Source organism: Balaenoptera ricei, chromosome X (genome assembly GCF_028023285.1).
Source record: "Balaenoptera ricei isolate mBalRic1 chromosome X, mBalRic1.hap2, whole genome shotgun sequence".
Taxonomy (NCBI): domain Eukaryota; kingdom Metazoa; phylum Chordata; class Mammalia; order Artiodactyla; family Balaenopteridae; genus Balaenoptera; species Balaenoptera ricei.
In genome coordinates, this window is record NC_082660.1 from 11,118,275 (window position 1) to 11,145,909 (window position 27,635).

General features: G+C 42.1%; 1 protein-coding gene across 3 annotated transcripts in view; it reads left to right on the forward strand.

Annotated features, from left to right (window-relative positions):
• Window positions 1-23,790, forward strand: part of OFD1 (OFD1 centriole and centriolar satellite protein) — a 63,113-nt gene extending 39,323 nt beyond the window's left edge. For all 3 annotated transcript variants that reach the window (XM_059910669.1, XM_059910668.1, XM_059910670.1), the window contains 8 exons: window positions 6,960-7,565; window positions 8,049-8,169; window positions 9,329-9,429; window positions 18,737-18,856; window positions 21,673-21,830; window positions 22,588-22,746; window positions 23,281-23,348; window positions 23,649-23,790. In XM_059910669.1, coding sequence (XP_059766652.1) covers window positions 6,960-7,565; window positions 8,049-8,169; window positions 9,329-9,429; window positions 18,737-18,856; window positions 21,673-21,830; window positions 22,588-22,746; window positions 23,281-23,348; window positions 23,649-23,691 — 1,376 coding nt within the window. In that variant the 3' untranslated portion in view covers window positions 23,692-23,790. The remainder of the gene's footprint in view (window positions 1-6,959; window positions 7,566-8,048; window positions 8,170-9,328; window positions 9,430-18,736; window positions 18,857-21,672; window positions 21,831-22,587; window positions 22,747-23,280; window positions 23,349-23,648) is intronic.
• Window positions 23,791-27,635: the final 3,845 nt, after the last annotated feature.

Sequence of the window (27,635 nt, forward strand, 5' to 3'; positions counted from 1 at the left end):
ATAGCTTACATCTGCTAACCCCAACCTCCCATTCCATCCCTCCCCCAAACTCCTCCCTCTTGGCAACCACAAGTCTGTTCTCTTTGTCTGTGAGTCTGTTTCTGTTTCATAAATATGACAGAATTGAACACATCTTAGATTCCACATGTGGTATCACATGGTATTTGTTTTCTCTTTCTGACTTACTTCACTTGGTATGATATTCTCTAGTTGCATCCATGTTGCTGCAAGTGGCGTTATTTTGTTCTTTTTTTTTTTTTTTTACAGCTGAGTGATATTCCTGTGTGTGTGTGTGTGTGTGTGTGTGTGTGTGTGTGTATACCACATCTTCTTTATCCATTCATCTGTTGATAGACATTTAGGTTTCCATGTCTTGGCTATTGTAAATAGTGCTGCTATGAACATATGGGTGCATGTATCTTTTTGGATTAGAGTTTTGTCTGTATACGTGCCCAGGAGTGGGATTGCTGGTTCATACGGTAATTCTATTTTTACTTTACTGAGGAACCTCCATACTGTTTTCCATATTGGCTGTACCAGCCTACATTCCCACCAACAGTGTAGGAGGGTTCCCTTTTCTCCACACCCTTTCCAGCATTTGTTATTTGTAGACTTTTTTTTTTTTTTTTGGTAGACTTTTTAATGATGGCTATTCTGACTGGTGTGAGGTAGTACCTCATTGTAGTTTTGATTTGAATTTCTCTAATGTTGAGTGTCTTTTCATGTGCCTATTGGCCATTTGTATTTCTTCTTTGGAGAAATGTCTACATAGGTCTTCCGCCAATTTTTCGATTGGGTTGTTTGTTTTTTTGTTGTTGAACTGTATGAGCTGTGTGTATATTTTGGAAATTAAGTCCTTGTTGGTCGCATCGTTATCAAATATTTTCTCCCATTCTGTGGGTTGGCTTTTGTTTTATGGTTTCCTTTGCTGTGCAGAAGCTTGTAAGTTTGATTAGGTCCTGTTTGTTTATTTTTGCTTTTATTTCTATTGCCTTCGGAGACTGACCTAAGAAAACATTGGTACGATTTATGTCGGAGAATGTTTTGCCTGTGTTCTCTTCTAGACGTTTTATGGTGTCATGTGTTATGTTTAAGTCTTTAAGCCATTCTGAGTTTATTTTTGTGTATGGTGAGAGGGTGTGTTCTGACTTCATTGATTTACATGTGGCTGTCCAACTTTCCCAACACCACTTGCTGAAGAGTCTGTCCTTTTTCCATTGTATAAGTAGATTCTTGCCTCTTTTGTCAAAGATTAATTGACCGTAGGTGTGTGGGTTTATTTCTGGGCTCTTTATTCTGTTCCCTTGATCCATGTCTGTTTTTGTCCCAATACCATGCCATTTTGATTACTGTAGCTTTGTAGTATTGTCTGAAGTCTGGGAGGGTAATGCTTCCTGCTTTGTGTTTTTGCCTTAGGATTGCTTTGGCAATTCTGGGTTTTTTATGGTTCCATATAAATTTTAGGATTATTTATTCTAGTTGTGTGAAAAATGTCATGGGTCATTTGATAGGGATCGCATTAAATCTGTAGATTGCTTTGGGTAGTATGGCCATTTTAACAACCTTCTTCCAATCCGAGAGCATGGGATATCATTCTATTTCTTTGAGTTATCTTCAGTTTTCTTTACTAATGTTTCATAATTCTCAGCGTATAAGTCTTTCACCTCCTTGGTCAGGTTCATTCCTAAGTATTTTACTTTTTGAGGTGTGATTTTGAAAGATTGTTTTTTTACATTCCCTTCTGATGTTTCATTGTTAGTGTAAAGAAATGCAACAGATTTCTGTATGTTAATCTTGTATCCTGCTACCTTGCTGAATTCGTTGATCAGTTCTAGTAGTTTTTGTGTGGTGTCTTTAGGGTTTTCTGTATATAGTATCATGTCACCTGCATATAGTGACAATTTTACCTTTTCCCTTCCAATTTGGATATCTTTTATTTCTTTGTCTTGTATGATTGCTGTGGCTAGGACTTTCAGTACTGGGTTGAATAGAAGGGGTGAGAGTGGGCATCCTTGAGTTGTTCCAGATTTTAGCAGGAAGGCTTTCAGCTTTTCACTGTTGAGTATTACATTGGCTGTGGGTTTGTCATCAATAGCTTTTATTATGTTGAGACATGCTCCCTCTATACCCACTTTGGTGAGAGTTTTTATCATGAATGGATGTTGAATTTTGTCAGATGCTTTTTCTGCATCTATTGAGATGACCATGTGGTTTTTGTCTTTTCTTTTGTTGATGTGGTATATCACATTGATTGATTTGCGTATGTTGAACCATCCTTGTGAAGTTGGGATGAATCCCACTTGGTCATGGTGTATGATTTTTTTTATGTGTTGTTGGATTCGGTTTGCTAATAGTTTGTTGAGGATTTTTGCATCTATATTCATCAGAGATATTGGCCTGAAGTTTTCTTTTTTGGCAGTGTCTTTGTCTAGTTTTGGTATCAGGGTGATGGTGGCTTCATAGAATGTCTTTGGAAGTGTTCCCTCCTCCTCAAATTTTTGGAAGAGTTTGAGAAGGATCAGTATAAGTTGTTCTTTGTATGTTTGGTAGAACTTGCCTGTGAAGCCCTCTGGTCCTGGACTTTTGTTTGTAGGGAGTTGACTACAGATTCTATTTCACTTCTAGTATCCGTCTGTTGAAATTACTTATTTCTTCTTGATTCCATTTTGGTGGGCTATATGTTTCTAGAAAGTTGTCCAGTTCTTCTAGGTTGTCAAATTTGTTAGCATATAATTGTTCATAGTATTCCCTTAGGGTTTTTTGTATTTCTGTGGTATTGGTTGTTATATCTCCTTTTTCCTTTCTTTATTTTGTTTCTTTAGGTTCTCTCTCTTTTCTTCTTGGTGAACCTGGCCAGAGGTTTGTCAATCTTGTTTACCCTTTCAAAGAACCAGTTCTTGGTTTTATTGACTTTTTCTATTTTTTTAATCTCTATTTTATTTATTTTCTCTCTCATCTTTATTATTTCCTTCCTTCTGCTGACTTTAGGTTTTGTTTGTTCTTCTTTTTCTAATTTTTTTAAGTGGTAGGTTAGGTTTTTTATTTGACATCTTTCTCGTTGTTTTTTTTTAAGGAAGGCCTGTATTGCTATGAACTTCCCTCTAAGAACTGCTTTTGCTATGTCCCATAGATTTTTTATGGTTCTGTTTTCATTGTCATTTGTTTCGAGGTATTTTTTAATTTCCTCTTTGACTTCATCGTTGATCCATTTTTTAGTAGCATATTGTTTAGTCTCCATGTAATCGTTTTTTCTCATTTCTCTTTCTGTGGTTGATTTCTAGTTTCATGCCATTGTAGTCAGAAAAGATGCTTGAGATAATCTCTGTACTCTTACATTTGTTGAGGCTTTTTTTGTGCCCTAGTATGTGGTCAATCCTAGAGAATGTTCCATGTGCACTTGTGAAGAATGTGTATTCTGGCTTTCTTTTTGTTTTGTTTTGGATGTAGTGTTCTGAAACTATCAGTTAAGTCTAACTGTTCTATTGTGTTGTTTAGTATCTCTATTGCCTTACTGACTTTTTTTTTTGTCTACAAGATCTGTCCATTGATGTGAGTGGGATGTTAAAGTCTCCTACTATTATTGTATTCTTGTCAGTTTCTCCCTTTATGTCTGCTAGTATTTGTTTTATGTACTTGGGTCCTCCTGTATTAGGTGCATACATGTTGATGTCTGTAAAATCCTCTTCTTGTATTGATCCTTTTATCACTGTATAGTGTCCTCCTTTATCTTTCTTTATGGCCTTTGTTTTAAAGTCTATTTTGTCTGATGTGAATATTGCAACCCCTGCTTTCTTGTCATTTCCGTTTGAATGAAATATCTTTTTCCATACCCTCACTTTCAATCTATGTGTGTCCTTTGCTGTAAAGTGGGTCTCTTGTAGTCAGCCTATTGTAGGCTCTTGTTTTCTTTTTAATCCAATCTGCCACTTTGTGTCTTTTGATTGGAGCATTCAGTCTGTTTACATTTAAGATGATTATTGATAGATATGTATTTATTGCAGTTTTAAGCCTTGTTTTCCCATTGATTTTATATTTCTTTGTCCATTTGTTTTTGTTTTTCCTTGTGTGGTTTGATGATTTTCTTTTGTATTATGCTTATGTTCTCTTGTTTTTGTTTTTTGTGAATCTGTTGTATGTTTTTGATTTGTGGTTACCCTGTTTTCAAGTATGTTAATAACCCCATTCTGTATCTACTTGCCTTAGACTGGTAGCCATATAGGCTGAAACACATTCTAGGAAATGAAAAAATAATCTACATTTTCTTAATCTCCTCCCCAACATTTCAAGATTTTGATGTCCTCTATTACATCTTTATGTTCATTCTTTTGCTGTTCATTATGGTTATTGTCATTTCACAGAAATTTTTTGATTCTTTTTTAATCTGTGTACTGGTTTATTTAGTTGATTTGCTTTCCTCTTTTCTATTTAGAGAAGACCTTTCAATGTTTCCTTTAGGATAGGTTTAGTGTTGCTGTATTCTTTTAGTTTTCACTTGTCTGAGAAATTCTTAATCTCTCCTTGTATTCTAAATGATAATCTTGCTGGGTAGAGTATCCTAGGTTGCAGATTTTTCCCTTTCAGGACTTCGAATCAGTCTCTCGCCACTGCCTTCTGGCCTGCAGTGTTTGTGTAGAGAAGTCAGCTGATAGCTTTATGGGGGTTCCCTTGTAATTAACTCCTTGTTTTTCTCTTGCTGCTGTTAGCATCTTCTCTTTAACTTTTACCATTTTTATTATAATATGTCTTGCTATAGGTCTCTTTGGGTTTACGTTGCTTGGGACCCTCTGTGCTTCCTGCACCTGGATATCTGTTTACTTCCTGAGGTTTGAGAAGTTTTCAGCCGTAGTTTCTTCAAATACATTTTCGATCCCCTTTTCTCTTTCTTCCACTTCTGGAATCCCTATTATGCATAGATTGGCATGCTTTATATTGCCTCATAGTTCTCTTATATTGGTTTCATTTTTTTTTTTTCATTTTGCTTTCTGTCTGCTGTCCTGATTGGGTGATTTCCATTATTCTATCTTCCAGATCACTTATTCGTTCTTCTGCATTATTTGTTTTGTTGTGGCCATGCTGCACAGCTTGCGGGATCTTAGTTTCCTGACCAGGGATTCAACCTGCACCCTCGGCAGTGAAAGCGCGGAGTCTTAACCACTGCACCACCAGGGAATTGCCTGTTCTTTTGCATTATTCATTCTACTATTCATTGCCTTTAGTTCAGTTTTCGTCTCGGCAAATGAGTTTTCTAATTTTTCTTGGTTCCTCTTTATAGTTTGTAGTTCCTTTTTACAGTACTCTGCATTTTTGTCGATATCCTTTCTTAATTCTTTCAGTATTTTCCTTATCTCCTTTTTGAAATCGGTGTCTATTAAACTGAAGAGATCTGTTTCTTTGTTCTTTTAGGGGAATTTTCTTGGTCTTTTAACTGGGAGCGGTTCCTCTGCTTCTTCATTTTGCTTATATTTCTCTTATTCTGTGAGTTTAGGAGAATCAGTTATCTACTGTGGTCTTAGAGGGCTATTTATATGTGGCATCATCCCTGTGTAGCGTCTGTGGGTTTAATATTTTTTTGACATGAGAGCTGTTTTTAGTATGGATGCCTGTCTCCTCTTTCCTCAACGTGTGCTGCTCATTACCCCCTTGATAGAGGGGGTGTGCAGACGCGGCAGCTGCTGCCCAGTCCCGGAGTTCTCGGCAGCAGTGGGGTCTCGTGCACCCCTGGAGCACACAGTGGGAGCAGAGGCAGCTTGCAACTGCTCCTGGAGCCTGGGAGGGCAGCTGTGGTGGCTTGTGACCACTCCTGGAGTCTGGGAGGGCAGCGGTGGTGGCAGCTGGAGACTGCTCCTGTAGCTCGTGTAGGTGGTGTCCCGCTGCCTTAGAGCATGCACAGCGAAGAAGGCTGCAGTGGCGGGTCCCACCCCTCCCCTCGCGCACCCCCCCAAACAGTGGCGCCTGGCTTCCTCTGCATACACCCTCAGGTGTGGTTGCATCAGACTTGAGCCCCTTCAGGCTGTTTGCACGCAGCCCACCCCAGTCCTCTCCCCGGGTCTGATCTCCGAAGCGTGAGCTTCAGCACCCAGCCCCGGCCCACGCTGGCGGACGCGCATCTCAGGCTGGGGATCACAGGGCGGTGGCACAGACCTTTTGTGCAGGTCTCTCTCCAGCCTAGCTGCTGCAGACTGGTTGCTGCGTTCTCCTCCGAAGCTCTCTGTCTGTCCCGGCTGCTCTCCACGCCGGGGAAGGGACTTGCTGGGGTGCAGGAACCTGGCCTCTTGCACAGCTCCCTCCCAGGGTGCAGGTCCTGTCCCGCTTCCTTTCTCACTTTCCTTTTTTTTTCTTTTTTCTTTTGTCCTACCTGCTTGCATGGAGATTTTCTTGCTCTTTCAGGTGTCTGAGGTCTTCTGCTAGCGTTCAGTAGATATTCTGTGAGAATCGTTCCACATGTAGATATATGTTTGATGTATTTGTGGGAGGAGGTGAACGTCATGTCCTGCTATTCCACCATCTTTTTTTTTTTTAATTTATTTATTTATTTATGGCTGTGTTGGGTCTTCGTTTCTGTGCGAGGGCTTTCTCTAGTTGCGGCAAGTTGGGTCCACTCTTCATCGCGGTGCGCGGGCCTCTCACTGTCGCGGCCTCTCTTGTTGCGGAGCACAGGCTCCAGACGTGCAGGCGCAGTAGTCGTGGCTCACGGGCCCAGCCGCTCCGCGGCATGTGGGATCTTCCCAGACCAGGGCTCGAACCCGTGTCCCCTGCATTGGCAGGCAGATTCTCAACCACTGCGCCACCAGGGAAGCCCCTATTCCACCATCTTGATGGCTCCCTCCACAAACTGTTTAATGTGCCAGTTTGCCCTTATTACTTTGATTTTTTAGAAAAGAAATTCTCAATATATTTTAATTTGATCCTCCACCTTTTCCCTTCCTGTCTCACACTGTCTGTCTGTTTGTAACCCGTAGCTCTGGAGAACGAAGTGTACCGCAACATGAAGCAGTCTTTGTTAAATCACTCCATCAGTGGGTTAATGAGTGGCAAGGAGGGACCTCGTGATGATGACATAAGCAGGGATTTCTTGAAAAATCCTCTGAGACAAGAGGAACTGATGGCAGGCCCAGTTATACCACAGATCCCCAGTTACCCAAATGCCAGCGTGGAGAGTAGTTCCCCCGATTCCGACCTTGAGTTCGTAGCCAGTACCACGGCAAGGGTGAGAGAGCTGGAGCAAGAGGCCGACCGCTTGGAAAAAGCTTTCCAAAACTACCATCGAAGGGTCAGTCGGTGCCCCGCCAAGAGCCCATCGGCAGCCAGGAGCCTGCCCTCCCTGCACCTGCTGAGAGCTCTCAAGAACGTTCCTGCACGTGCTCCTGAGAAGTGTGTTTTTGCAGAGGACAGAGTTGCCTCTCAGCAGCCTCTGTTGAATGTGCATAGAGGGGACGAGAGTGAGGTATCTGAGGTGCCAGGCAGCACAGCCTCAAGGTCACACAAGGACACGGCCTCCGGACGCCTCTCCTCCACTCCCCTCCCCAAAGCAAGGAGAAGCCTTGATAGTGAGATGTACCTGGAAGGTAAGCTACTGCCAGAGGGGTTGCGGGATGCTCTGGATGTGGGTGGGTTGGTCCTCATCAGCCCTCTCCTCTGAGTGAGAGCGCAGCCAGGACGGCAGCGGGTCGTGGGAGCCGGGCCCAGGAGAGCCCTGCCTTTGAACCGCGGGCTCCTGGGGGACCACGGCGTCTCCCCCGAGTCACAGTTGCTGTGGGAGGCCATGGGATAGAGCATCAAGTGCCAGCGTTTTGCTTGGCGCAGAAAGGTGTTCAGAGACTGACAGTGGCTTTTCCTTGGCTGCGGGTTAGTTTCATGTGTTTCCTCGTTACCGCTGCAGTTTCATTCAGGTGCCTGAATTGTCCGTTCTGTGGATCATTTACACATACTCCACTGTTTGCAAGGATGATAGAGTTCATTTTCAAAGCAATAGAACTCTTTAGAAACCACACTGCTGTCTTCTCCACACAATCTGTAACATGCTCACCCTGGTTCCTCCTGCCTTGTAGGGCTGGGCCAGTCCCCCCCCGCTGTCCCCGGTCCCGACAGAACGCCGCAGCCTTCACCTGCCGAGTCCAGGCACAGCCGTTCCGTGCACTCGCTCTCCAGCCCTGCGGGGCAGAAGGCCGGGTATGTACCACCTTCTGCCCAGCCTCTGCCAACGCTGGTTGCTGCCTACGATCTCAGTCATGGCGTGTTTGGGTCTTTTAGGTGATACTAAAGACTGTGTGGCAGTATAGAATTTGCAGTCAGATTGTGAGATGTGTGATCTTTGAGAATCATCTGAATTACCTGGGGGAAAAAAAGACTCCTTTTAGCAAATGAGTAATTTTTACTCGTTTGCTAAACTTGATGTATAGAATATGTACTATGGTATTAATAAGCATTTGCATAGTTCCATGAATAGACTTGGTTTATAAAGATAAAACAGACGTACAGACTGCAAAACCAAATAAATTGAGTGTAAACTTAAAATAGTTTCATACATCATTAAAAAGCCACAAATATTTAGGCATTGAAATATAAGCAAATAAGGTTCCACTTTGTAAATCATTGAAATAAATTCGAAAGTGGTATTGGGTCCTAGGATATGATGGCTGGAGCAGGATGTGGTGGGTGTGTTGAGAAGCTCGGGGGAGGGAGGGGCAGGCTGGCATTCGAGTCACGTGGGGGGACTCCTGCCTGGGCCCAGTCCCCGTGGCAGGAGATTCTGACTCCTTCATTCTGGGCTCAGGCCTAGGCATCTATGTGTTGATGCAGTTCTACTGTACAGAGTTGAAAACTGCCACATGTGCCTGTCCTGGTCCTCAAGTATGTAATAGTTTTTATATCACTCCTTCTGTGCTAAAGCCAAGAGGAGAGGCAGGACACACATGGGCCGAGGTAGGGCACTGTGGTGTGTTGCATCTTCAGCTGGCTCACGCTAAAGGTGTGCACAGCTTTTCAAAAACCTGTTTTCAAAAATTTTTTGTAGTTCTTAAAAAAAACAAAACAAAAAAATTCCCTCCTAGGAACAGCCTTGTTATCGTCTGTGAACAGTGGTAGTACCTACCTCACAGCATGAGGCGGTCTGGAGGAGTGACTGAGTTAAAGTGTATTAACTGTTTGGAATGACGCCTGGTGCGTGGAGAGCGCCCAGTGCACCGTAGCTCTTATTCTCTATGAGTCCACGAAAAATTAATTTTCTAAAGCATTTTCTCGAGTCACAAAAGGCTTTTTCATCACCCTGTGCTCTTGTGTCTTACATTATTAAAGCTTCACAATCTTGAATTTTATTCTTCCCATCCAGTCTTTATCAAAAACAAACAGAACTTCAAGACAAAAGTGAATTTTCAAATCCGGACAAGCTAGCTTTTAAGGATCGTGAGGAATTTGAACCACCTTTTGAATGTAAGTTTAAATATTAATACTTGTTTTTATAAGTTCAAAATGTAGAAAGTTTAGTTTTGGCAAAACATACCCATTGTTATAAAAAAACAAAGCAGTTACAAATTAGGACATTTTTGTTTTGAGATAAAACCACACATACACGTACAGTGCCTCGTTTTTGTATCAGAAAGATTTTCAGGTTCTGAGTTCCATTTATTAAAAATTTCAGGATAGGGGCTTCCCTGGTGGCGCAGCGGTTGAGAATCCGCCTGCCAATGCAGGGGACACGGGTTCGAGCCCTGGTCTGGGAGGATCCCACATGCCGCGGAGCAACTGGGCCCGTGAGCCACAATTACTGAGCCTGCGCGTCTGGAGCCTGTGCTCCACAGCAAGAGAGGCCGCGACAGTGAGAGGCCCGCGCACAGCGATGAAGAGAGGCCCCCGCTTGCCACAACTAGAGAAAGCCCTCGCACAGAAACGAAGACCCAACACAGCAAAAATAAATAAATTAATTAATTAATTTAAAAAAAAAAAAAAATTTCAGGATAACTAATTGCAAAGTCGGAGCTAAGCTCATAAGTGAATCCCTAATTTATGAAGTTTAGGATTGCCTCAGGTTTAAAATAAGTGACTTCTTAAAATTTGCTTTTTTTCCTCTTTTATGGAATGTGAAAAAGTTATTATTATTATTTTTTTGAATTATACTGATTGCATCAATTGCCTCAGATTGAGAAAACCCTTTCTTAGTTAGAGAATGGAGGTAAAAGAGTATTAGCTTAAGCGTCTAGAAACTGGTGTCCTGACTTTGGCCCTGCCTTACACTGAAGCAGGAGGCTCCGAGGTAGTACAGTCTAAACTAAGGATGTAGAGTCAACCAGCTCTGAGGTTCTTTCCGGCTTGGCAAGTCTTGTGTTATTTTTGGTTATAGAAGCTTTATTCATGATAGCCAGAAACTTGAAACAACCCAGGTATCCTTCAATTAGTGAATGGTTAAACAGATGATGGCAAATCTATACCATGAACTACCACTCAGCAATTACATGAAACGGAGTATTGATACATGCAACAGTTTGCATGGATCTCCACGGAATTAGCTTAGTGAGAAAAATCAATCCGAAGATTACATACTGTAATAGCTTATATAACATTCTTTTTTTTAATTGAAGTACAGTTGATGTACAATATTATATGTTACCATGTACAATATAGTGGTTCACAATTTTTAGAGGTTATACTCCATTTACAGTTATGGAATATTGGCTCTATTCCCTGTGTTATATTGGGAAGTCTTTTTTTTTTTTTCTTATTGGAGTATAGTTGATTTGCAGTGTGGTGCTAATTTCTGCTGTACAGCAAAGTGACTCAGTTATACGCCTATATACATTTTTTTATATTCTTTTCCATCATAGTTTATCCCAGGAGATTGGATATAGTTCCCTGTGCATATAGTAGGACCTTGTTGTTTTATTCATTCTAAATGTCATAGTTTGCATCTACTAACCCCAAACTCCTAGTCCATCCCTCTCTCTCCCCCGTCTTCCCCTCGGCAGCCACAGGTCTGTTCTCTATGTCTGTGAGTCTGTTTCTGTTTCATAGATAGGTTCATTTGTGCCATATTTTAGACTCTACGTTCAAGTGATATCCTATGGAATTTGTCTTTCTCTTTCTGACGTACTTCACTTAGTATGATAATCTCTAGTTCCATCTATGTTGCTGCAAATGGGATTATTTTGTTCTTTTTTATGGCTGAGTAGTATTCCATTGTGTATATGCACGACATCTTCTTCATCCATTCATCTTTCAATGGACATTTAGGTTGTTTCCTTGTCTTGGCTATTGTGAATAGTGCTGCTATGAACATAGGGGTGCATGTATCTTTCTGGATTCGAGTTTTGTCTGGGTATATGCCCAGGAGTGGGATTGCTGGACCACATGGTAATTCTATTTTTAACTTTCTAAGGAACTGCCGTACTGTTTTCCATAGTGGCTGTACCAACCTACATTCCCACCAACAGTGTAGGAGAGTTGTTTGTTCTCCACACCCTCTCCAGCATTTATTATTTGTAGACTTTTTAACGATGGCCATTCTGAGTGGTGTGAGATGGTACCTCATTGTAGTTTTGATTTGCATTTCTCTGATATTAGTGATGTTGAGCATCTTTTTTTTATAAATTATCCCAATATTTGATTCATTAAAATTTGATTCATTATAATTCATTAAAATTATAATTTACAAAATACTTCGATTTACATATTATTTGGTCTACCTGGTTCTAACCTTACTCTACTAAAATATGTTCTCAGCAAAATAGAGTGTTAAAACAGGCAAATAATGATATATCACTCCTCTGCTCAAAACCTTGTACTGGCTTCTCAAGTATCCCACTCAGATGAAAAGTCCAGGTCCTTACACTGAGGTTAACAGTTCTCTCTGTGGTATTCACTCTCCCCGCAAATCTTCCCTTTTTGCCTATAAAGGGGTCTCAAATTATCACCATTAGTATTACCCATTCAGTTCAGGGCCATTAAAACCAATTAAGTCGTGGGACTTCCCTGGCGGTCCAGTGGTTAAGAGTCTGTGCTTCCAATGCAGGGGGCACAGGTTCCATCCCTGGTTGGGGAACTAAGATCCCACATGCTGTGGCCAAAATAAATAAATAAATAAAACCAATTAAGTCAGGTGATCTGGAACATGCACTCTGGCCCTCTTGATCTAGTTCCCTTTACTTCTCAGATCTCAGCTCACTTTGCCGGCTCATTCAGTTTAGGCACCCGGGCCTCCTTGCTCTTTTCCCAACACTGTACCCTTTTTATATATTGTCACATTCAATTTGCTAAAGTTTTGTTAAGAATTTTTGCATCTAGAGCATCTTTTCTTTACTGGCCATCTATATGTCTTCCTTGGAGAAATGTGTATTAAGGTCTTCAGCCCATTTTTCAATTGTGTTGTTTGTTCTTTTGTTGTCGAGTTGTATGAGCTGTTTGTATATTTTGGAGATTAAGCCCTTGTTAGTCACATCACTTGCAAATATTTTCTCCCATTCTGAGGGTTGTCTTTTCGTCTGGTTTATGATATCCTTTGATGTGCAAAAGCTTATAAGTTTGATTAGGTCCCATTTGTTTGTTTTTGTTTTTATTTCTGTTGCCTTGGGAGACTGACCTAAAAAATAGTTACGATTTATGTCAGAAAATGTTTTCCCTAGGATTTTTCCTAGGATTTTTATGGTGTCATGTCTTATGTTTAAATCTTTAACCCATTTTGAGTTTATTTTTGTGTATGGTGAGATGGTGTGTTCTAAATTCATTAATTTACATGCAGCTGTCCAACTTTCCCAACGTCACTTGCTGAAGAGACCGTCTTTTTCCCATTGTATATTCTTTCCTTCTTTGTCGAAGATTGACCATAAGTGTATGGGTTTGTTTCTGGGCTCTGTTCTGTTTCATTGATCCACATGTCTGTTTTTGTGCCAGTACTATTCTGTTTTGATTACTGTAGCCTTGTAGTATTGTCTGAAGTCTGGGAGGGAAATGCCTCCTGCCTTGTTTTTTTGCCTCAGGATTGCTTTGGCAATTCTGGGTCTTTTATGGTTCAATATAAATTTTAGGATTATTTGTTCTAGTTCTGTGAAAAATGTCATGGGTCATTTGATAGGGATCACATTAAATCTGTAGGTTGCTTGGGGTAATATGGCCATTTTAACAACCTTCTTCCAATCCAAGAGCATGGGATATCTTTCTGTTTCTTTGAATCCTCTTTAATTTCCTTATTTATGTTTTGTAGTTCTCAGTGTATAAGTCTTTCACCTCCTTGGTTATGTTTATTCCTCAGTTTTTTTGTTTTTTGGGTTCTGGTGCAATTTTAAAAGGTATTGTTTTTTTACATTCCCGTTCTGTTATTTCATTGTTAGTGTAAAGAAATGCAACAGATTTCCGAATGTTAATCTTGTATCCTGCTACTTAGCTGAATTCATTTATTAGATCTAGTAGTTTTTGTGTGGAGTCCTTAGGGTGTTCTATATATTGAATATAGTGTCATGTCATCTGCATATAGTGACCATTGTACCTCTTCGCTTCCAATTTGGATATCTTTTGTTTCTTTGTCTTGTATGATTGCTGTGGCTAGGACTTTCAGTACTGTGTTGCATAGAAGGGGTGAGAGTGGGCATCCTTGAGTTGTTCCAGATTTTAGCAGGAAGGCTTTCAGCTTTTCACTGTTGAGTATTACATTGGCTGTGGGTTTGTCATCAATAGCTTTTATTATGTTGAGACATGCTCCCTCTATACCCACTTTGGTGAGAGTTTTTGTCATGAACGGATGTTGAATTTTGTCAGATGCTTTTTCTGCATCTATTGAGATGACCATGTGGTTTTTGTCTTTTGTTTATGTGGTGTATCACATTGATTGATTTGCATATGTTGAACCATCCTTGTGAAGTTGGGATGAATCCCACTTGGTCGTGGTGTATGATCTTTTTTATGTGTTGTTGGATTCGGTTTGCTAATAGTTTGTTGAGGATTTTTGCATCTGCATGCATCAAAGATAGTGGCCTGTAATTTTCCTTCTTGGTAGTGTCTTTGTCTGGTTTAGGTGTCAGGGTGATGGTGGCTTCATAGAATGTCTTTGGGAGTGTTCCCTCCTCAAGTTTTTGGAAGAGTTTGAGAAGAATCAGTATAAGTTCTTCTTTGTATGTTTGGTAGAATTTGCGTGTGAAGCCATCTGGTCCTGGACTTTTGTTTGTAGGGAGTTTTTTGACTACGGATTCTATTTCACTTCTAGTGATTGGTCTGTTCAAATTATTTATTGCTTCTTGATTCCATTTTGGTGGGCTGCATGTTTCTAGAAAGTTGTCCGTTTCTTCTACATTGTTGAATTTGTTGGCATATAATTGTTCATAGTATTGTCTTATGGTTTTTTGTATTTCTGAAGTATCAGCTGAGATTTCTCCTTTTTCATTTTTTTATTTTGTTTATTTGGATTCTCTCTCTCCTCTTCTTGGTGAGCCTGGCCAGAGGTTTGTTAATTTTGTTTACCCTTTCAAAGAACCAGCTCTTGTTTTTACTGATTTTTTTCTATTGTTTTTTAAATCTCTATTTTATTAATTTCCTCCCTGATCTTTATTACTTCCTTCCTTCTGCTGACTTTCGGTTTTGTTTGTTCTTTTTCTAATTCTTTTAGGTGGTATATTAGGTTATTTGAGATTTTTTTTTGTTTTTTGAGGAAAGCCTGTATCGCTATGAACTTCCCTCCAAGAACTGCTTTTGCTATGTTCCATAGATTTTGTATGGTTGTGTTTTCATTGCCATTTGTCTCAAGGTATTTTTTAATTTTTCTTTTTTTTTTTTTAAATATTCATTTATTAATTTATTTGGTTGCGCGAAGTCTTGGTTGTGGCATGTGGCATCTTTGTTGCTGCGTGTGGGATTTCATTGCAGCGTGTGGGATCTTCGTTGCAGCATATGGGATCTTGAGTTGCGGCATGTGGGATCTAGTTCCCTGACCAGGGATCGAACCCAGGCCCCCTGCATTGGGCACGCGGAGTCTTAACCACTGCGCCACCAGGGAAGTCCCTAATTTTCTTTTTGATTTCCTCATTGACCCATTGGTTTTTTAGTAACATGTTGTTTAGTCTCTGTGTAATCGTTCTTTTCTCATTTCTTTTTCTGTGCTTGATTTCTAGTTTCATGCTGTTGTGGTCAGAGAAGATGCTTGAAATAATTTCTGTATGCTTAAATTTGTTGAGGTTAGTTTTGTGCCCTAGTATGTGGTCAACCTTAGAGAATGGTCCATGTGCACTTGAAAAGAATGCATATTCTGTTCTTTTTCTTGGATGTAGTGTCCTGAAAATATCAATTAATTCTAACTTTTCTACTGTATCATTTAGGACCTCTGTTGCCTTATTGATCTTGTCTAGAAGATCTGTCCATTGATGTTAGTGTGTGTTAAAATCTCCTACTACTATTGTATTCCCATCAATTTCTCCCTTCATGTCGGTTAGTATTTGTTTTATGTATTTGGGTGCTCCTGTATTACGTGCATATATGTTGATGCGTGTAAAAGCCTCTTCTTGTATTGATCCTTTTACCATTATATAGTGTCCTTTTTATATTTCTTTATGACCTTTGTTTTAAAGTCTATTTTGTCAGTTATGAGTATTGCAACTGCTGCTTTCTTGTCATTTCCGTTTGCATGATATCTTTTTCCATCCACTCACTTTCCATCTATGTGTGTCCTTTGCCCTAAGGTGGGTCTCTTGTAGGCAGCATATTGTAGGCTCTTGTTTTTTAATCCAGTCTGCCACTCTGTTTTTTTTTTTTAATTAATTAATTAATTTGGTAGTGCTGGGTCTTAGTTGCAGCACATTGGCTCCTTAGTTGCAGCAGGTGGGCTTCTTAGGTGCAGCATGCATGTAGGATCTAGTTCCCTGACTAGGGATTGAACCCGGGCCCCCTGCATTGGGAGCACGGAGTCTTAACCACTGCGCCACCAGGGAAGTCCTGTGTCTTTTTATTGGAGCATTCAGTCCATTGACATTTAAGGTAATTATTGGTACATATGTATTTATTGCCATTTTAAATCTTGTTTTCCAGTTGATTCTGTGTTTCTTCTTTGTTCCTTTCTTTTTGTGGTTTGAGGATTTCCTTTTATGCTTGTGTTTTCTTTCTGGTTTTTGTGAATCTATTGTATGCTTTTGACTTGCAGTTGCCCTGTTTTTCAAGTATGTGAACCCCTTCCTGTATCTGCTTGTTTTAGACTGATAGTCATATAGGCCCAAACACATTCTTAAAAGAAGTCTACATTTTCTTACTTTCCTTCCCCACCTTTTACGGTTTTGATGTCCTTTTTTTTAACATCTTCATGTTTATCCTTTTGCTGTTCCTTGTTTTATCGTTGCTTTCACAAATTGGTTTTTGTTTTTTTCTTTTTGATCTATATACTGGCTAATTTAAGTGATTTACTTTCCAATAGTGATTTCGTCCTTCCTGTATCTTTTTGTTTCTTTTCTATTTAGAGAAGACCTTTCAATATTTCTTTTCAGATAGGTTTAGTATTGCTGTTTTCTTTTCATTTTTACTTGTCTGAGAAATTCTTTATTTCTCCCCCTCTTCTAAATGATAATCTTGCTGGGTAGAGTATTCTAGGTTGCAGATTTTCCCATTTCAAGACTCTGAATATATTTTGCCACTCACTTCTGGCCTGCAGCATTTCTTTAGAAAAATCAGCTGATAGCCTTATCAACTTATCAACTGGGAGGGTTCCCTTTTAATTAACTCTTTGTTTTTCTTTTGCTGCCTTTAGAATCCTCTCTTTAACTTTTGCCATGTTTATTATAATATGTCTTGGTATAGGTCTCTTTGGGTTTACCTTGTTTGGGACTCTCTGTACTTCCTGTATCTGGATATCTGTTTCTTTAGGTTTGGCAAGTTTTCAGCCATAGTTTCTTCAAATACATTTTCTATCCCCTTTTCTCTTTCTTCTCCTTCTGGAATCCCCATTATGGGGAGATTGACCTGCTTTGTATTATCCCATTGGTCTCTTACATTGCTTTCTTTTTTTTTCATTTGGTTTTCTGTCTGCTGTTTTGATTGTGTAATTTCCATTATTCTGTCTTCCAGATCACTTATTGTTCCTTCTGCATTATTCATTCTGGTATTCATTGCCTTTAGCTCACCTTTAGTCTTGGCAAATGAATTTTCTAATTTTTCTTAGCTCCTTCTTATAGTTTCTAGTTCCTTTTTATAGTTATCCACATTTCTGTTGACAGCCTTTCTTAATTCCTTCAGTATTTTCTTTTTTTGTTTTAACTCAGTGTCTGTTAGACTGAAGAGGTCTGTTTCATTGTTTGTTCTTTCAGGGGAATTCTCTTGGTCTTTTATCTGGGAGTGGTCCCTCTGCTTCTGCATTTTACTTATATTTCTCTTACTCTGAATTTAGGAGAAACAGTTATCATCTACTGTGGTCTTGGAGCGCTATTTATATGCAAAAGCGTCCCTGCGTAGCTTGTGTGAGTTTAGTATTTTTTTTGCGTGAGGGCCGTTTTTGGTTTGGATGCTTACCGTCTCTTTCCTCAGTGTGTGCTGGTTGTTATCCCTGTGATAGGGGTGTGCAGGTGTGCGGCCCATGCATCCTACCACGAGGGCAGGGGCAGTGGTTGGTGCCCGGTTGTGGGATCCTCGGCAGTGGCAGCGGTTGCACCTGACCCCAGAGCTTGTGTAAGCGGTGCCCTGCCACCTGAGAGTGCGCATGGAGAGAGAAGCTCCTATGGTGGTCCCGCTCCTCTCCTTGCACGTCCCCCAACAACGGCGCCTTGCCTATCTGGCCGTCCCAGGCTTCTTCCCATACTCCCTCAGTTGTGGCACACCACACCCTAGCGCCCTCAGGCTGTCTCCCCGGTTCTGACCTCTGAAGCCTGAGCCTCAGCACCTAGCCCCCACCCGCCCCAGCAGGGTGAGGGGTGCCGGGTGGCGGCACCAACCGTCTGTGCAGGTCTCTGTCTGTTTTGCCCTCTGCAACCGGGTTGCTGCGCTCTCCTCCAAGTCTTCGAAGCTCCCCCTCTTTGCCAGCTGATCTCCCCACCAGTGAGGGGACTTGCCAGGGTGCGGAAACCTTTCCTTTTTCGCAGCTCCTTCCCGCGGGTGCAGGTCCTGTCCCGATTCTTTTCTCTCTTTTTCTCTTTTTTTTTTTTCTTTATTATTTTATCCTACCCACTCACCTGGCGTTTTCCTCACCCTTTTGGAAGTCTGAGGTCCTCTGCCAGTGTTCAGTCGATGTTTTGTGAGAATCGTTCCACGTGTAGATGTATTTTTGATGTATTAGTGGGAGAAGGTGAGCTCCATGTCCTCCTCCTCCACCATCTTGATCCGATCCCCCAGGAAGTCTTTGTATTTGTATATTAACCTATTGTCTGCCTTGTGAGCTTCATCCTCAAGTCTGAGTGTATAGTATTTTGAACAGGTAAACGAAAGGGCTTAGTATGTTTTACCACATCTTTGTAACCAACTTCATTAACTTTGTTAAATCATTGATATTTAAATAGAATTCAAATGATTATCTGCCAAGCCAGGTGAATTCTTCTGTCACTGGATTGATTTTCCTACTGGGTAACAAATTGAATTTGTAAATGAATCTCCTAAGAATGCTTTGAGAAACAGATACATTGGCAAGTGGCTAGGATGACTTCCTAGAATCCTGTAAGGAAAGAGCTGGCCCAGTTGCTCTGTCTGAAACTTAAGTGCTCAGCAAGGAGTTATCCCCACCCTCCCTTCTCTTGCTGCTGCTGCTGCTGCTGCTGTTAAGGACTCATGGGAGACTCGTTTGCACCTCATGTAGATGCAGGGAACGTGCCGAGGCAGTTTGAGATGGACGGCCTCCATCCTGCTGGCAACATGCCTCATGTGGAAGGTGCTGCAGCCCCTGTGCCTGCCAGACCTGTCTCCTATCAGTACCCAAGTAAGTTTTTCTTTAACTAACGGGATATGTTAATAATAATATTTAATATTATTTTTCTTTCTGTCTCTTTGCTTCCTTCATGCCTTAAAAATTAGGAAAGTTAACCCTTTATATTTCAGTCTTCAGAAAAGCTGATGATATTGGAGGAAAAGTGATCATCAGACTTCACTTGTCTGGCCCACTTTGTCTCTCCCCTTCCCTTCTCCAGACTCCCCCCTTCCCTTCTCCAGACTCCCCCCTTCCCTTACCAGCATGTGGAGGGGGAGATGGGAGCTTTGGTTCGGGGCTTGGCCAATAGCCAGGTCCTTTTCTCCTTGGAACAAAGTGCTGAAGCCTTATACTGGCAATTCCTCAAGTAAAACCACCTACTAGTCGTTTGCAAACGTTGGGAGAACATCATCCCCCAAACCTATGTAAAGCCTCTTGTAAGCAGTTTGTTTGAAGTTACAGTACTCAGGAATATGTGAGTTGCTGACAGAAGCAAGAGATTTTTGAGAGGGTTGATTTTGCTGATGCCAGCGTAAATCATTCTGGAAAGCACTCTTTCAGGGCAACTTGATCAAGAGCTTTTTCTGTGCTGGGCACTTTCATGGGGGCTGGGAATTCAGCAGTGAACCAGCCCAAGTCTCTGCTTCACGGAGCTTCTAGTGGAAGGGTGGGACGGTCAGCAAGCCATCACCAAGGACCTCCAGTCAGATGGGTACTGAGTAGGGATGGTGGCCACCCGAGAGCGAACCTGATGGGCAGCCGTCTGGCAGAGATGGGAATAAAAATAATAGAATAAGGGAAACCAACTGAGTAGATACGCGTTCTGCCTCTGAGATTATAATAATGGCTTTTAAAATGATTATTAAGTAGTGTGGCTACATTTTGATCATTAAGAAATTCTCTGCTGTTCATTTCACCTCTGCATCTGGGCCCAAAGAGAAATGAAAAGGCTGAAACTTGGTATCTTTGAGGTGCCCAGTGGAAAAGCTTCCTTTTTTTTTTTCACTCTTATGTCCAAAGAGGTTTTTGTCCAAGAGGTTTTTGTCTGCCACTCTGCAGCCACAAAGTATACCCCATGGCCAAGAAGGAGCCCTTTTTTCTTCCTTCTTTAACTTTTTGAATTGACACCAAACAGCATTCCTATCTGAGATCACGAGAAAGCGACGCCATTTGGGAGCGACCCTTCTCCCCCAGCAAGGAGGCAGAAGGGTGCGTTTCTGCCTGTGGAAATGACCAGCTGCCGCCTCTGGTGTTCAAGTTCATGGCCAGGGTCAAGGGACAGAGAAGACTGTTACCTCTCTCCTATTAGGAAAGCTAGCTCAGTTCTGTTGGTGATGTAGAACAGGGCATGGCAAAGAGGTTCAAAGTCCTCTGGTGAGTCTCCGAGTTTGTCTGTTTCTCAGCATTGTTTAGGGGGGAGGAAATGAGGTTGCAGGCCGGAGCTGGAGGAGAAGGGTCAGCGTAGTCATCAGTGGGATTGGCATGTAATGAAACCTGTGAGGCGCAGGGACTTGTGCTCTGGGCTCTAGGGAGTTGACAGATAATTAAAGCGTGGGCCTCGCCTGGAAGGAGTAGAAGTAGTAAAAAGATACACAGGGTTTTGGACGAGGCGGGCACAGAATACCGTGTGAATATGGCGCTGGAGAGGCTCCCTGTCCCTGTGGGGACACGTAGGTGCGCTTGGGCTGGGGCTCGCGGGGTAGGTAGGGTTTTGTGGGGGAGGTGGCGGGGGAGGGAGCGCGTCGGCTCGGGGAGCCCGCAGACGTGAGGGTGGGAGCAGGCAAGAGCAGCTGGAGTCGGGGGTCGGTGAGTGTGCTGGTGCAAGTTTAGGGTGTTTCAGGTGCAGGCGTGGTGGTGATGGGGGGGAAGTCAGTGCAGAAAGAAAAAGGCAGGGTGTCGGGGCCCAGGCTGCCGTGGGTGTGGACCGTGCCGGAGCAGAGACGGCGCACAGCAAATCCTGGCCTTCCAGGGAGTGACTGGTGCTAACGAAGCGGGGTGGCTTGAAGGCCGAGCGACTGGTGTCAGGGAGAGCGTAGCCTCCGGTATTAGAGCTGTGCAGGAGATGGTGGTCAGGACCCTCGCTGCAGCAGCGGGAGCAGGAGGCAGAAGCCGTAAGCCCTGGTGGCCGTGTGGACAGAGCGTAGAAAGAGCACAGTGAAAGGGACAGGAATGCAGATGGCAGGGCAGTGCCCCGCCGACAGCATGGATGTGAGGCCTGGGCGAGAGGTCAGGATGAGAGAAAACGTGTGGGCAGGATCAGGACGGAGGTGGGAACCAAAACCCCAGGGAGGGGTCAGCCCGGAGGAAGTGGGGTGACGGCAAGGTGGCCCGAGCGGGGAAGCGGGGAGGGTGGTGGTTTTGTCGTGCTCCGGGCCCAAGAGACTCGAGTGCCTCTTTGGGAGTGGGTGGCGGGTGGGGAGCGACAAAAGTGCTGTGGAAATAAATGGGGACGAATGTCTGCATCAGAATCCTAAGGATGGGGTGGGCTTGGAAACCAGTGCAGAGGCAGAAATGCAGGGCTCGCCTTGGCAAGGATGGAGGAGGGAGGAGATGGGGGCAGAGGGGGAGGACAGTGGATGTCGTGGTGCTGAGGATGACCTGGGCTCATCTCAGTGAGGTGAGAGGTGGGCGGGGCTTGCTGCCGGGGGTGGGTCTGGAGCCTCGAAGGCCGTGAGGGGGGAGCAGTTCCTCAAAGCAGGTGCACAGAGGCGGCCGAGAATCACGCGGTCTCCCTGGGGCTTGGCAAGGCCCCTGCCAAAGCCGATCCCGCGTTTGTTTGAAAAATCTGCTGCTGGAAGCTGTTGATTCTTTATTTTCTGTCCCGTTAGGTGTAGATCAGAAACCACTTGGAGAACAGGAGGAAGAAGAAACAATACGGGAACAACAAGCAAAGGAACGAAGTCAGGCAGAAGAGCAGAGGCAGAGCGGGTGGCAAGAAGCTCTGGAAAGGGAACGGCAAGAAGTAGAAAAGCTGGACCAGGAAAGGGTGAGGATGCCCAGTGAGTTCTCTGTCCTAGCTGCTTCGTGGCCCCCCTGCAGCAAGCGCCGTGCTCTCGGGAGGGTGAGTCCTTCGTGTGTCCTGAAGTCCTAGGAGCGGCAGAGAAGTGAACAAGCCCCTGGTGGCCTCCGACCCTCTTCTTTGCTGGAGAGCACTGAGGACGGCTGCAGGGCACGCAGGCCTCGTGCCTTTCCTGGTCCAGGGTAGCATGGCCAGCCCCGTTCACGTGCATCCTCATCTGGTCCTGAAAACAGGCTCGTAAACGAGGAGGACCTTGTTTTGCTGTTGATCTTCTCGTTGTAAATGAGGTTGAAAGGAGAGACTCCCAGGGTTGGCTAGCTGGGACTCAGGGAACCCCGGGGAGGTGGCTTCCGGGGCGCCCCTGCCCTCCGCCTTTGGTGCTCTTCTGGCCCTGATTCTGGTCCCAGGTGGATGACTCGGACCACTTCGCCTGCCTGCTGAGGCTTATGTGAATTAATCTTCCGTGTGGAGGGTCCTTGGCCTCCTGGTTAATCTGGGCTACAGCACGGGACAGTTGAGGCAGATTAATCCCTTCCTTCATTGAGATGACAAGTTTTTGTCCCCCTTTGATAGTAGCAATGACTTCAATTAAAAAAAGAAACAGTTCTCTGGCATGTAGGTTGTACTTAAAGGGTCAGGATTATATTACTGTGCATTTTTCAACCCTTAGAAGTTTTAAAAGATGTCATTGTATATTTCTTATTTTGGTCCTCACCTATTTCAGAGGCTAATTGAAGAATCATTGAAGATGGAAATGGAAAAAGAATTCGAAATGAGCATTCAGGAAACGAAAGACAAATCTAAATCTGTCTGTAGTGAAAATCTTTTAGAGAAGTACATGAAGATCCTCCAACAGGGTCAAGACCGGGACACCACAGATAAGGTGCCTATGCTGTGGACAGGTGTCTGTGGGTGCGGGTGCCGAGGGCTTCTGTGGTTTACTTGAAACCTGGGGGATAAGGATCTGCCTTCTCCACTGGGGACAAAGGTAAAAAGCATAGAAAGTCCAGAGTTCCCATTGGAGCCTCAGTACGCTCCTGGCAAAATGTCATCCCTTTGGCTTGGGTAAAAGATTGAAGAGATTTTGATTTGTCAAGGTTTGTGAAAGTTGGGATGTCTCTTATTATTTTAAGAACAAGAAATAAATGTAATGAAAGCCCTATGAACGAATACTGAACGCATTAGTCCTAAGACAGTAATATTTTATGTAAGTCTAAAGTACTATGGGTGTTGAGAATGCCTCCCAGGTAGTTTATTCTGATGTGCTTGCTAAATGTCATGTTTAAAAGTCACTGCTTTTTTAGACTCTTAAATTACATATATATTTCAAAAATAGTTCTTAGAGAAGTCATAAAGTGTTGAATAAAATGAATCCACATCTAATTGCAAAATTCTTCTCCCCGCTCCTTTGTGTCAGAGTTCAAAAAAGGTGGTCATAGAGGGCTCACACGTGGACACACTGCCATCTAGTGACAAAGATGAAAGGTATGGCGTCCCCTACGTTGTGTTCTTGTGCAAACCATTATCCTATTGCTGCTTTTGTCAGCCAGGGAAAGGTTCAGATATTTGAGTCTGCCTTTAAGAAACTGAATCAGTCAAAATGACTGACTTCAAAAAAAAAAAAAAAATCTGTTGCATTTTGTAACCTGTGAAATTGCTACTGATGCAGATCGTAAGCAAGGGCAGAAACCCCACAGGGAAGGAGAGCGAGCATGACAGAGATCCCTGAATAAATGTAACAAGAATTTAACAAATTTTTAAATTTTTTGTCTTTCCCTAATTTAGTTGGACAGGCTTTTCTCACGAGGAACCAGATGACACTTGGTAACCGTGTTTTTGCTGCGCAGCTTCTTACTCAGATATCGTAACTAAAGGCCTGTGATTTCTCTGTGATAAGACAAAATTCTCAATAAAAAATCATGTGTGATCCAGTGTGATTTTTTTTGCATAATTCTATTTGGTACTGTAGTGTATAAATGAAAAATAAGCTAAGTTAAGTGACATCTCTGGGGGGGGGGGGTGGGATGAATTGGGAGATTGGGATTGACATATATACACTAATATGTATAAAACAGATAACTAATAGGACCCTGCTGTATAAAAAATAAAATACATTCAAAAAAAAAAAAAAGGGACACCTCTTCAGCATGTCTCATTCTTAGGCCCTTCATTACACTGAAATGAGCTGCTATGGTTTTTTTTCCATTTTTGTCTTAGGTTATGTCTACTTGAGAACTTACCTTACTGGTCAAGTTCTAGGCCTGCATTTTGGAAGTTTCAGCTGTGTTCCTTCCTCTGGAAGACATCCCAGGACTTTCAGTGGGTCACCCATCGGATGTCCCTCTCCAGAATGATCTTTAGAAACTACACATCGCCCAAATCTAGGAAACTGCACTCAAATGCAACACCAGCATAACTTCCACAGAGGGAAGAGGGGACTCATTTGCTCGCTTTCCCCTTCATCTTTGTACCCGTGCAGCTCTCAGCCCAGCGTCTTGCTTGCACGTGGGAGCGTCTCGGAAAAGTTCTTTAATGACACTGCCAGTATAGTCACCAAAAAGTGCACACAGAACTCCTCTGAGGGTGCCTGGCCTTAGGGGTTTTCCAGGACGTGAGACTTTCAGTGCTAACCGGTGGTCACCCAGCATCTAGCACAGGCAGTGTTGGTCTGGGTCTGTCTGCCCAGTAAAACCCTAGAGGATTCCTTTCTCTTTACGTATACAGACTGGGCTCAATTGTTGTTGCCGGCGAAACTTGTTTGGCCGTTAAGTTCCATAACAAAGCGTGAAGGAGATTTGGGGGTGTTTATTATTCCTTAGGCTTCTAAGGAATTTTTCATTTAAAGTATACCTTTGAAAATAGTGTGAAGAAATAAGTTGTCCAGGCATCGTTCATTATTACACTTAGCCCATCGTACATTGAGCCTCATCGCCACCAAGAACTTGCATCTTCCCTTTCAACAGCACCTCAGATAACTTTGTTTTTTTCCTTCCAGCTTTGAGATATAATGGACGTATAACATTGTGTGAGTTTAAGGTATGGAACATGTTGATTTGATATACTTATATTGCAAACTGATAAACACCATAGCATTAACACCTGCATCATGCCACATAATTACCACTTGGTGACAATATTTAAGATCTACTCTCAGCAACTTTCAAGCATATGATACAGTATGAACTATAATCACCCTGCTGTACATTAGATCCCCTGAACTTAACTCATCTTCCAACTGCAAGTTTTTGCTCTTAGACCAACATCTCCTCTTCCCCACCCCCAGCCCTTGGTAACCACCATTTTTGTCTGTTTCTACGAGTTCAGCTTTTTTAGATTCCACGTATAAGGTCATACAGAACTTGTCTTTGTCTACCTTGTGTCACTTAACATAATGCCCTCAAGGTCCAGCCATGCTGGTGCAAATGGCAGAATTTCCTTTTTTCTCATGGCTGAATAATATTCCATTGTGGGTATGTATACCACATTTTCTTTATTCATTCAACCTTTGATGGATGCTCAGGTCGTTTCCTATCTTGGCTGTTGTGAATAATGCTGCAATGAACATAGCAATGCAGATATCTCTTCAAGATCGTGTTTTCATTTCCTTTACCCGGAAGTGGAGTTGCTAGATCATATGGTAGTTCCATTTTTAATTTTTTGAGGTAACTCCGTAGTGTTTTCATAGTGGCTGTACCAATTTACATTCCCACCAGCGGTGCACAAGGATCCCCTTTTTTCCACATCCTCAACACTTGTTATCGCTTATCTTTTTGATGATAGCTATTTAAACACGTATAAGGTGACATCTCATTGTGGTTTGGATTTGCATTGCCCTGATGATTAGTTAAGTTGAGCACCTTTTCATGTACCTGTTAGCCACTCGTATGTTGTCTCTGGAGAAATTGTCCATTTAGTTCCTCTGCCCATTTTTTAGTTGAATGGCTGCTTGTTTTTTTTTTTTTGCTATTGAGTTGTATGAGTTCTTTATATATTTGGGATATTATCCCTTTATCAGAAACATGGTTTGCAAATATTTTCTCCCATTCTGTAAATTACCTTTTCATTTTGCTGATTATTTGCTGTGCAGAAGCTTTTTAATTAGTGTAGTCTCACTTGTTTGATTAGATACAAAAAGCAAAAATAAAGAAAATCATCATCAAGACCAATGTTTATCCCCTATGTTTTCCTCTGGGAATTTTATGGTTTCAGGTCTTATGTTCAAGTCTTTAATCCGTTTGGAGTTGACTTTTGTGTATGGTGTAAGATAGGGGTCAAGTTTCATTCTTTTGCACTCACCTATACAATTTTCCCAACACCACTTATTGATGAGGCTATTTTTTCCCTCTTATATAGTCTTGGCTCCTTTGTTAGAAATCAGTTGACCATATATACATGGGTTTATTTCTGGGCTCTGTATTCTGTTCCATTGATCTATATGTCTGTTTTTATGCCAATAGCATACTGTTTTGATGACTATAGCTTTGTTGTATAGCTTGAGGTCAGGAAGAATGATGCTTCCAACTGTGTTTTTTCTTAAAATTGCTTTACCTATATGGGGTTTTATTTTATTTTGTGGTGTAATTTACAATTACTAAGTATAGCATTGTTTTTTCTATTTCTGTGAAAAATGCCTTTCGAATTTTCATAGGGATTGCATTAAATCTGTAGATTGCTTTGGGGAGAATGGACACTTTAACAATATTCTTCCAATCCATGAGCATGGAATATCTTTCCATTTATTTATATTGTCTTTGGTTTCTTTCATCAGTGTCTTATAGTTTTCAGTGTACAGATCTTTGATCTCCTTGGTTAAATTTATTTCTAAGTGTTTTAGTCTTTTTTCAAAATTTATTTATTATACAGCAGGTTCTTATTAGTTATCTGTTTTATACATATTAGTGCATATATGTCAATCCCAATCTCCTAAGTCATCCCACCACCACCAACCCCCCCCCCTCCCCCCCACTTTCCCCCCTTGGGTCCATACGTTTGTTCTCTACATCTTTGTCTCTATTTCTGCCTTGCAAACCGGTTCATCTGTACCATTTTTCTAGTTTCCACATACATGTGTTAATATACGATATTTGTTTTTCTCTTTCTGACTTACTTCACTCTGTATGACAGTCTTTAGATCCATCCACGTCTCAACTGATGACTCAATTTTGTTCCTTTTTATGGCTGAGTAATATTCCATTGTATGTATGTACCACATCCTCTTAATCCATTCATCTTTCGATGGGCATTTAGGTTAGTTCCATGACCTGGCTATTGTAAATAGTGCTGCAGTGAACATTGGGGTGCATGTGTCTTTTTGAATTATGGTTTTCTCTGGGTATATGCCCAGTAGTGGAATTGCTGGGTCATATGGTAATTCTATTTTTAGTTTTTTTAAGGAACCTCCATACTGTTCTCCATAGTGGCTGTATCAATTTACATTCCCACCAACAGTGCAAGAGTGTTCCCTTTTCTCCACACCCTCTCCAGCATTTGTTGTTTGTAGATTTTCTGATGCTGCCCATTCTAACCGGTGTGAGGTGATACCTCACTGTAGTTTTGATTTGCATTTCTCTAATAATTAGTGATGTTGGGCATCTTTTCATGTGCCTCTTGGCCATCTGTATGTCTTCTTTGGAGAAATGTCTATTTAGGTCTTCTGCCCATTTTTGGATTGGGTTGTTTAATATTGAGCTGCATGAGCTTGTTTTACTCTTTTTGATGTAATTGTAAATGGTATGTTCACTTAATTTCTCTTTCTGATAGTTCATTGTTAAT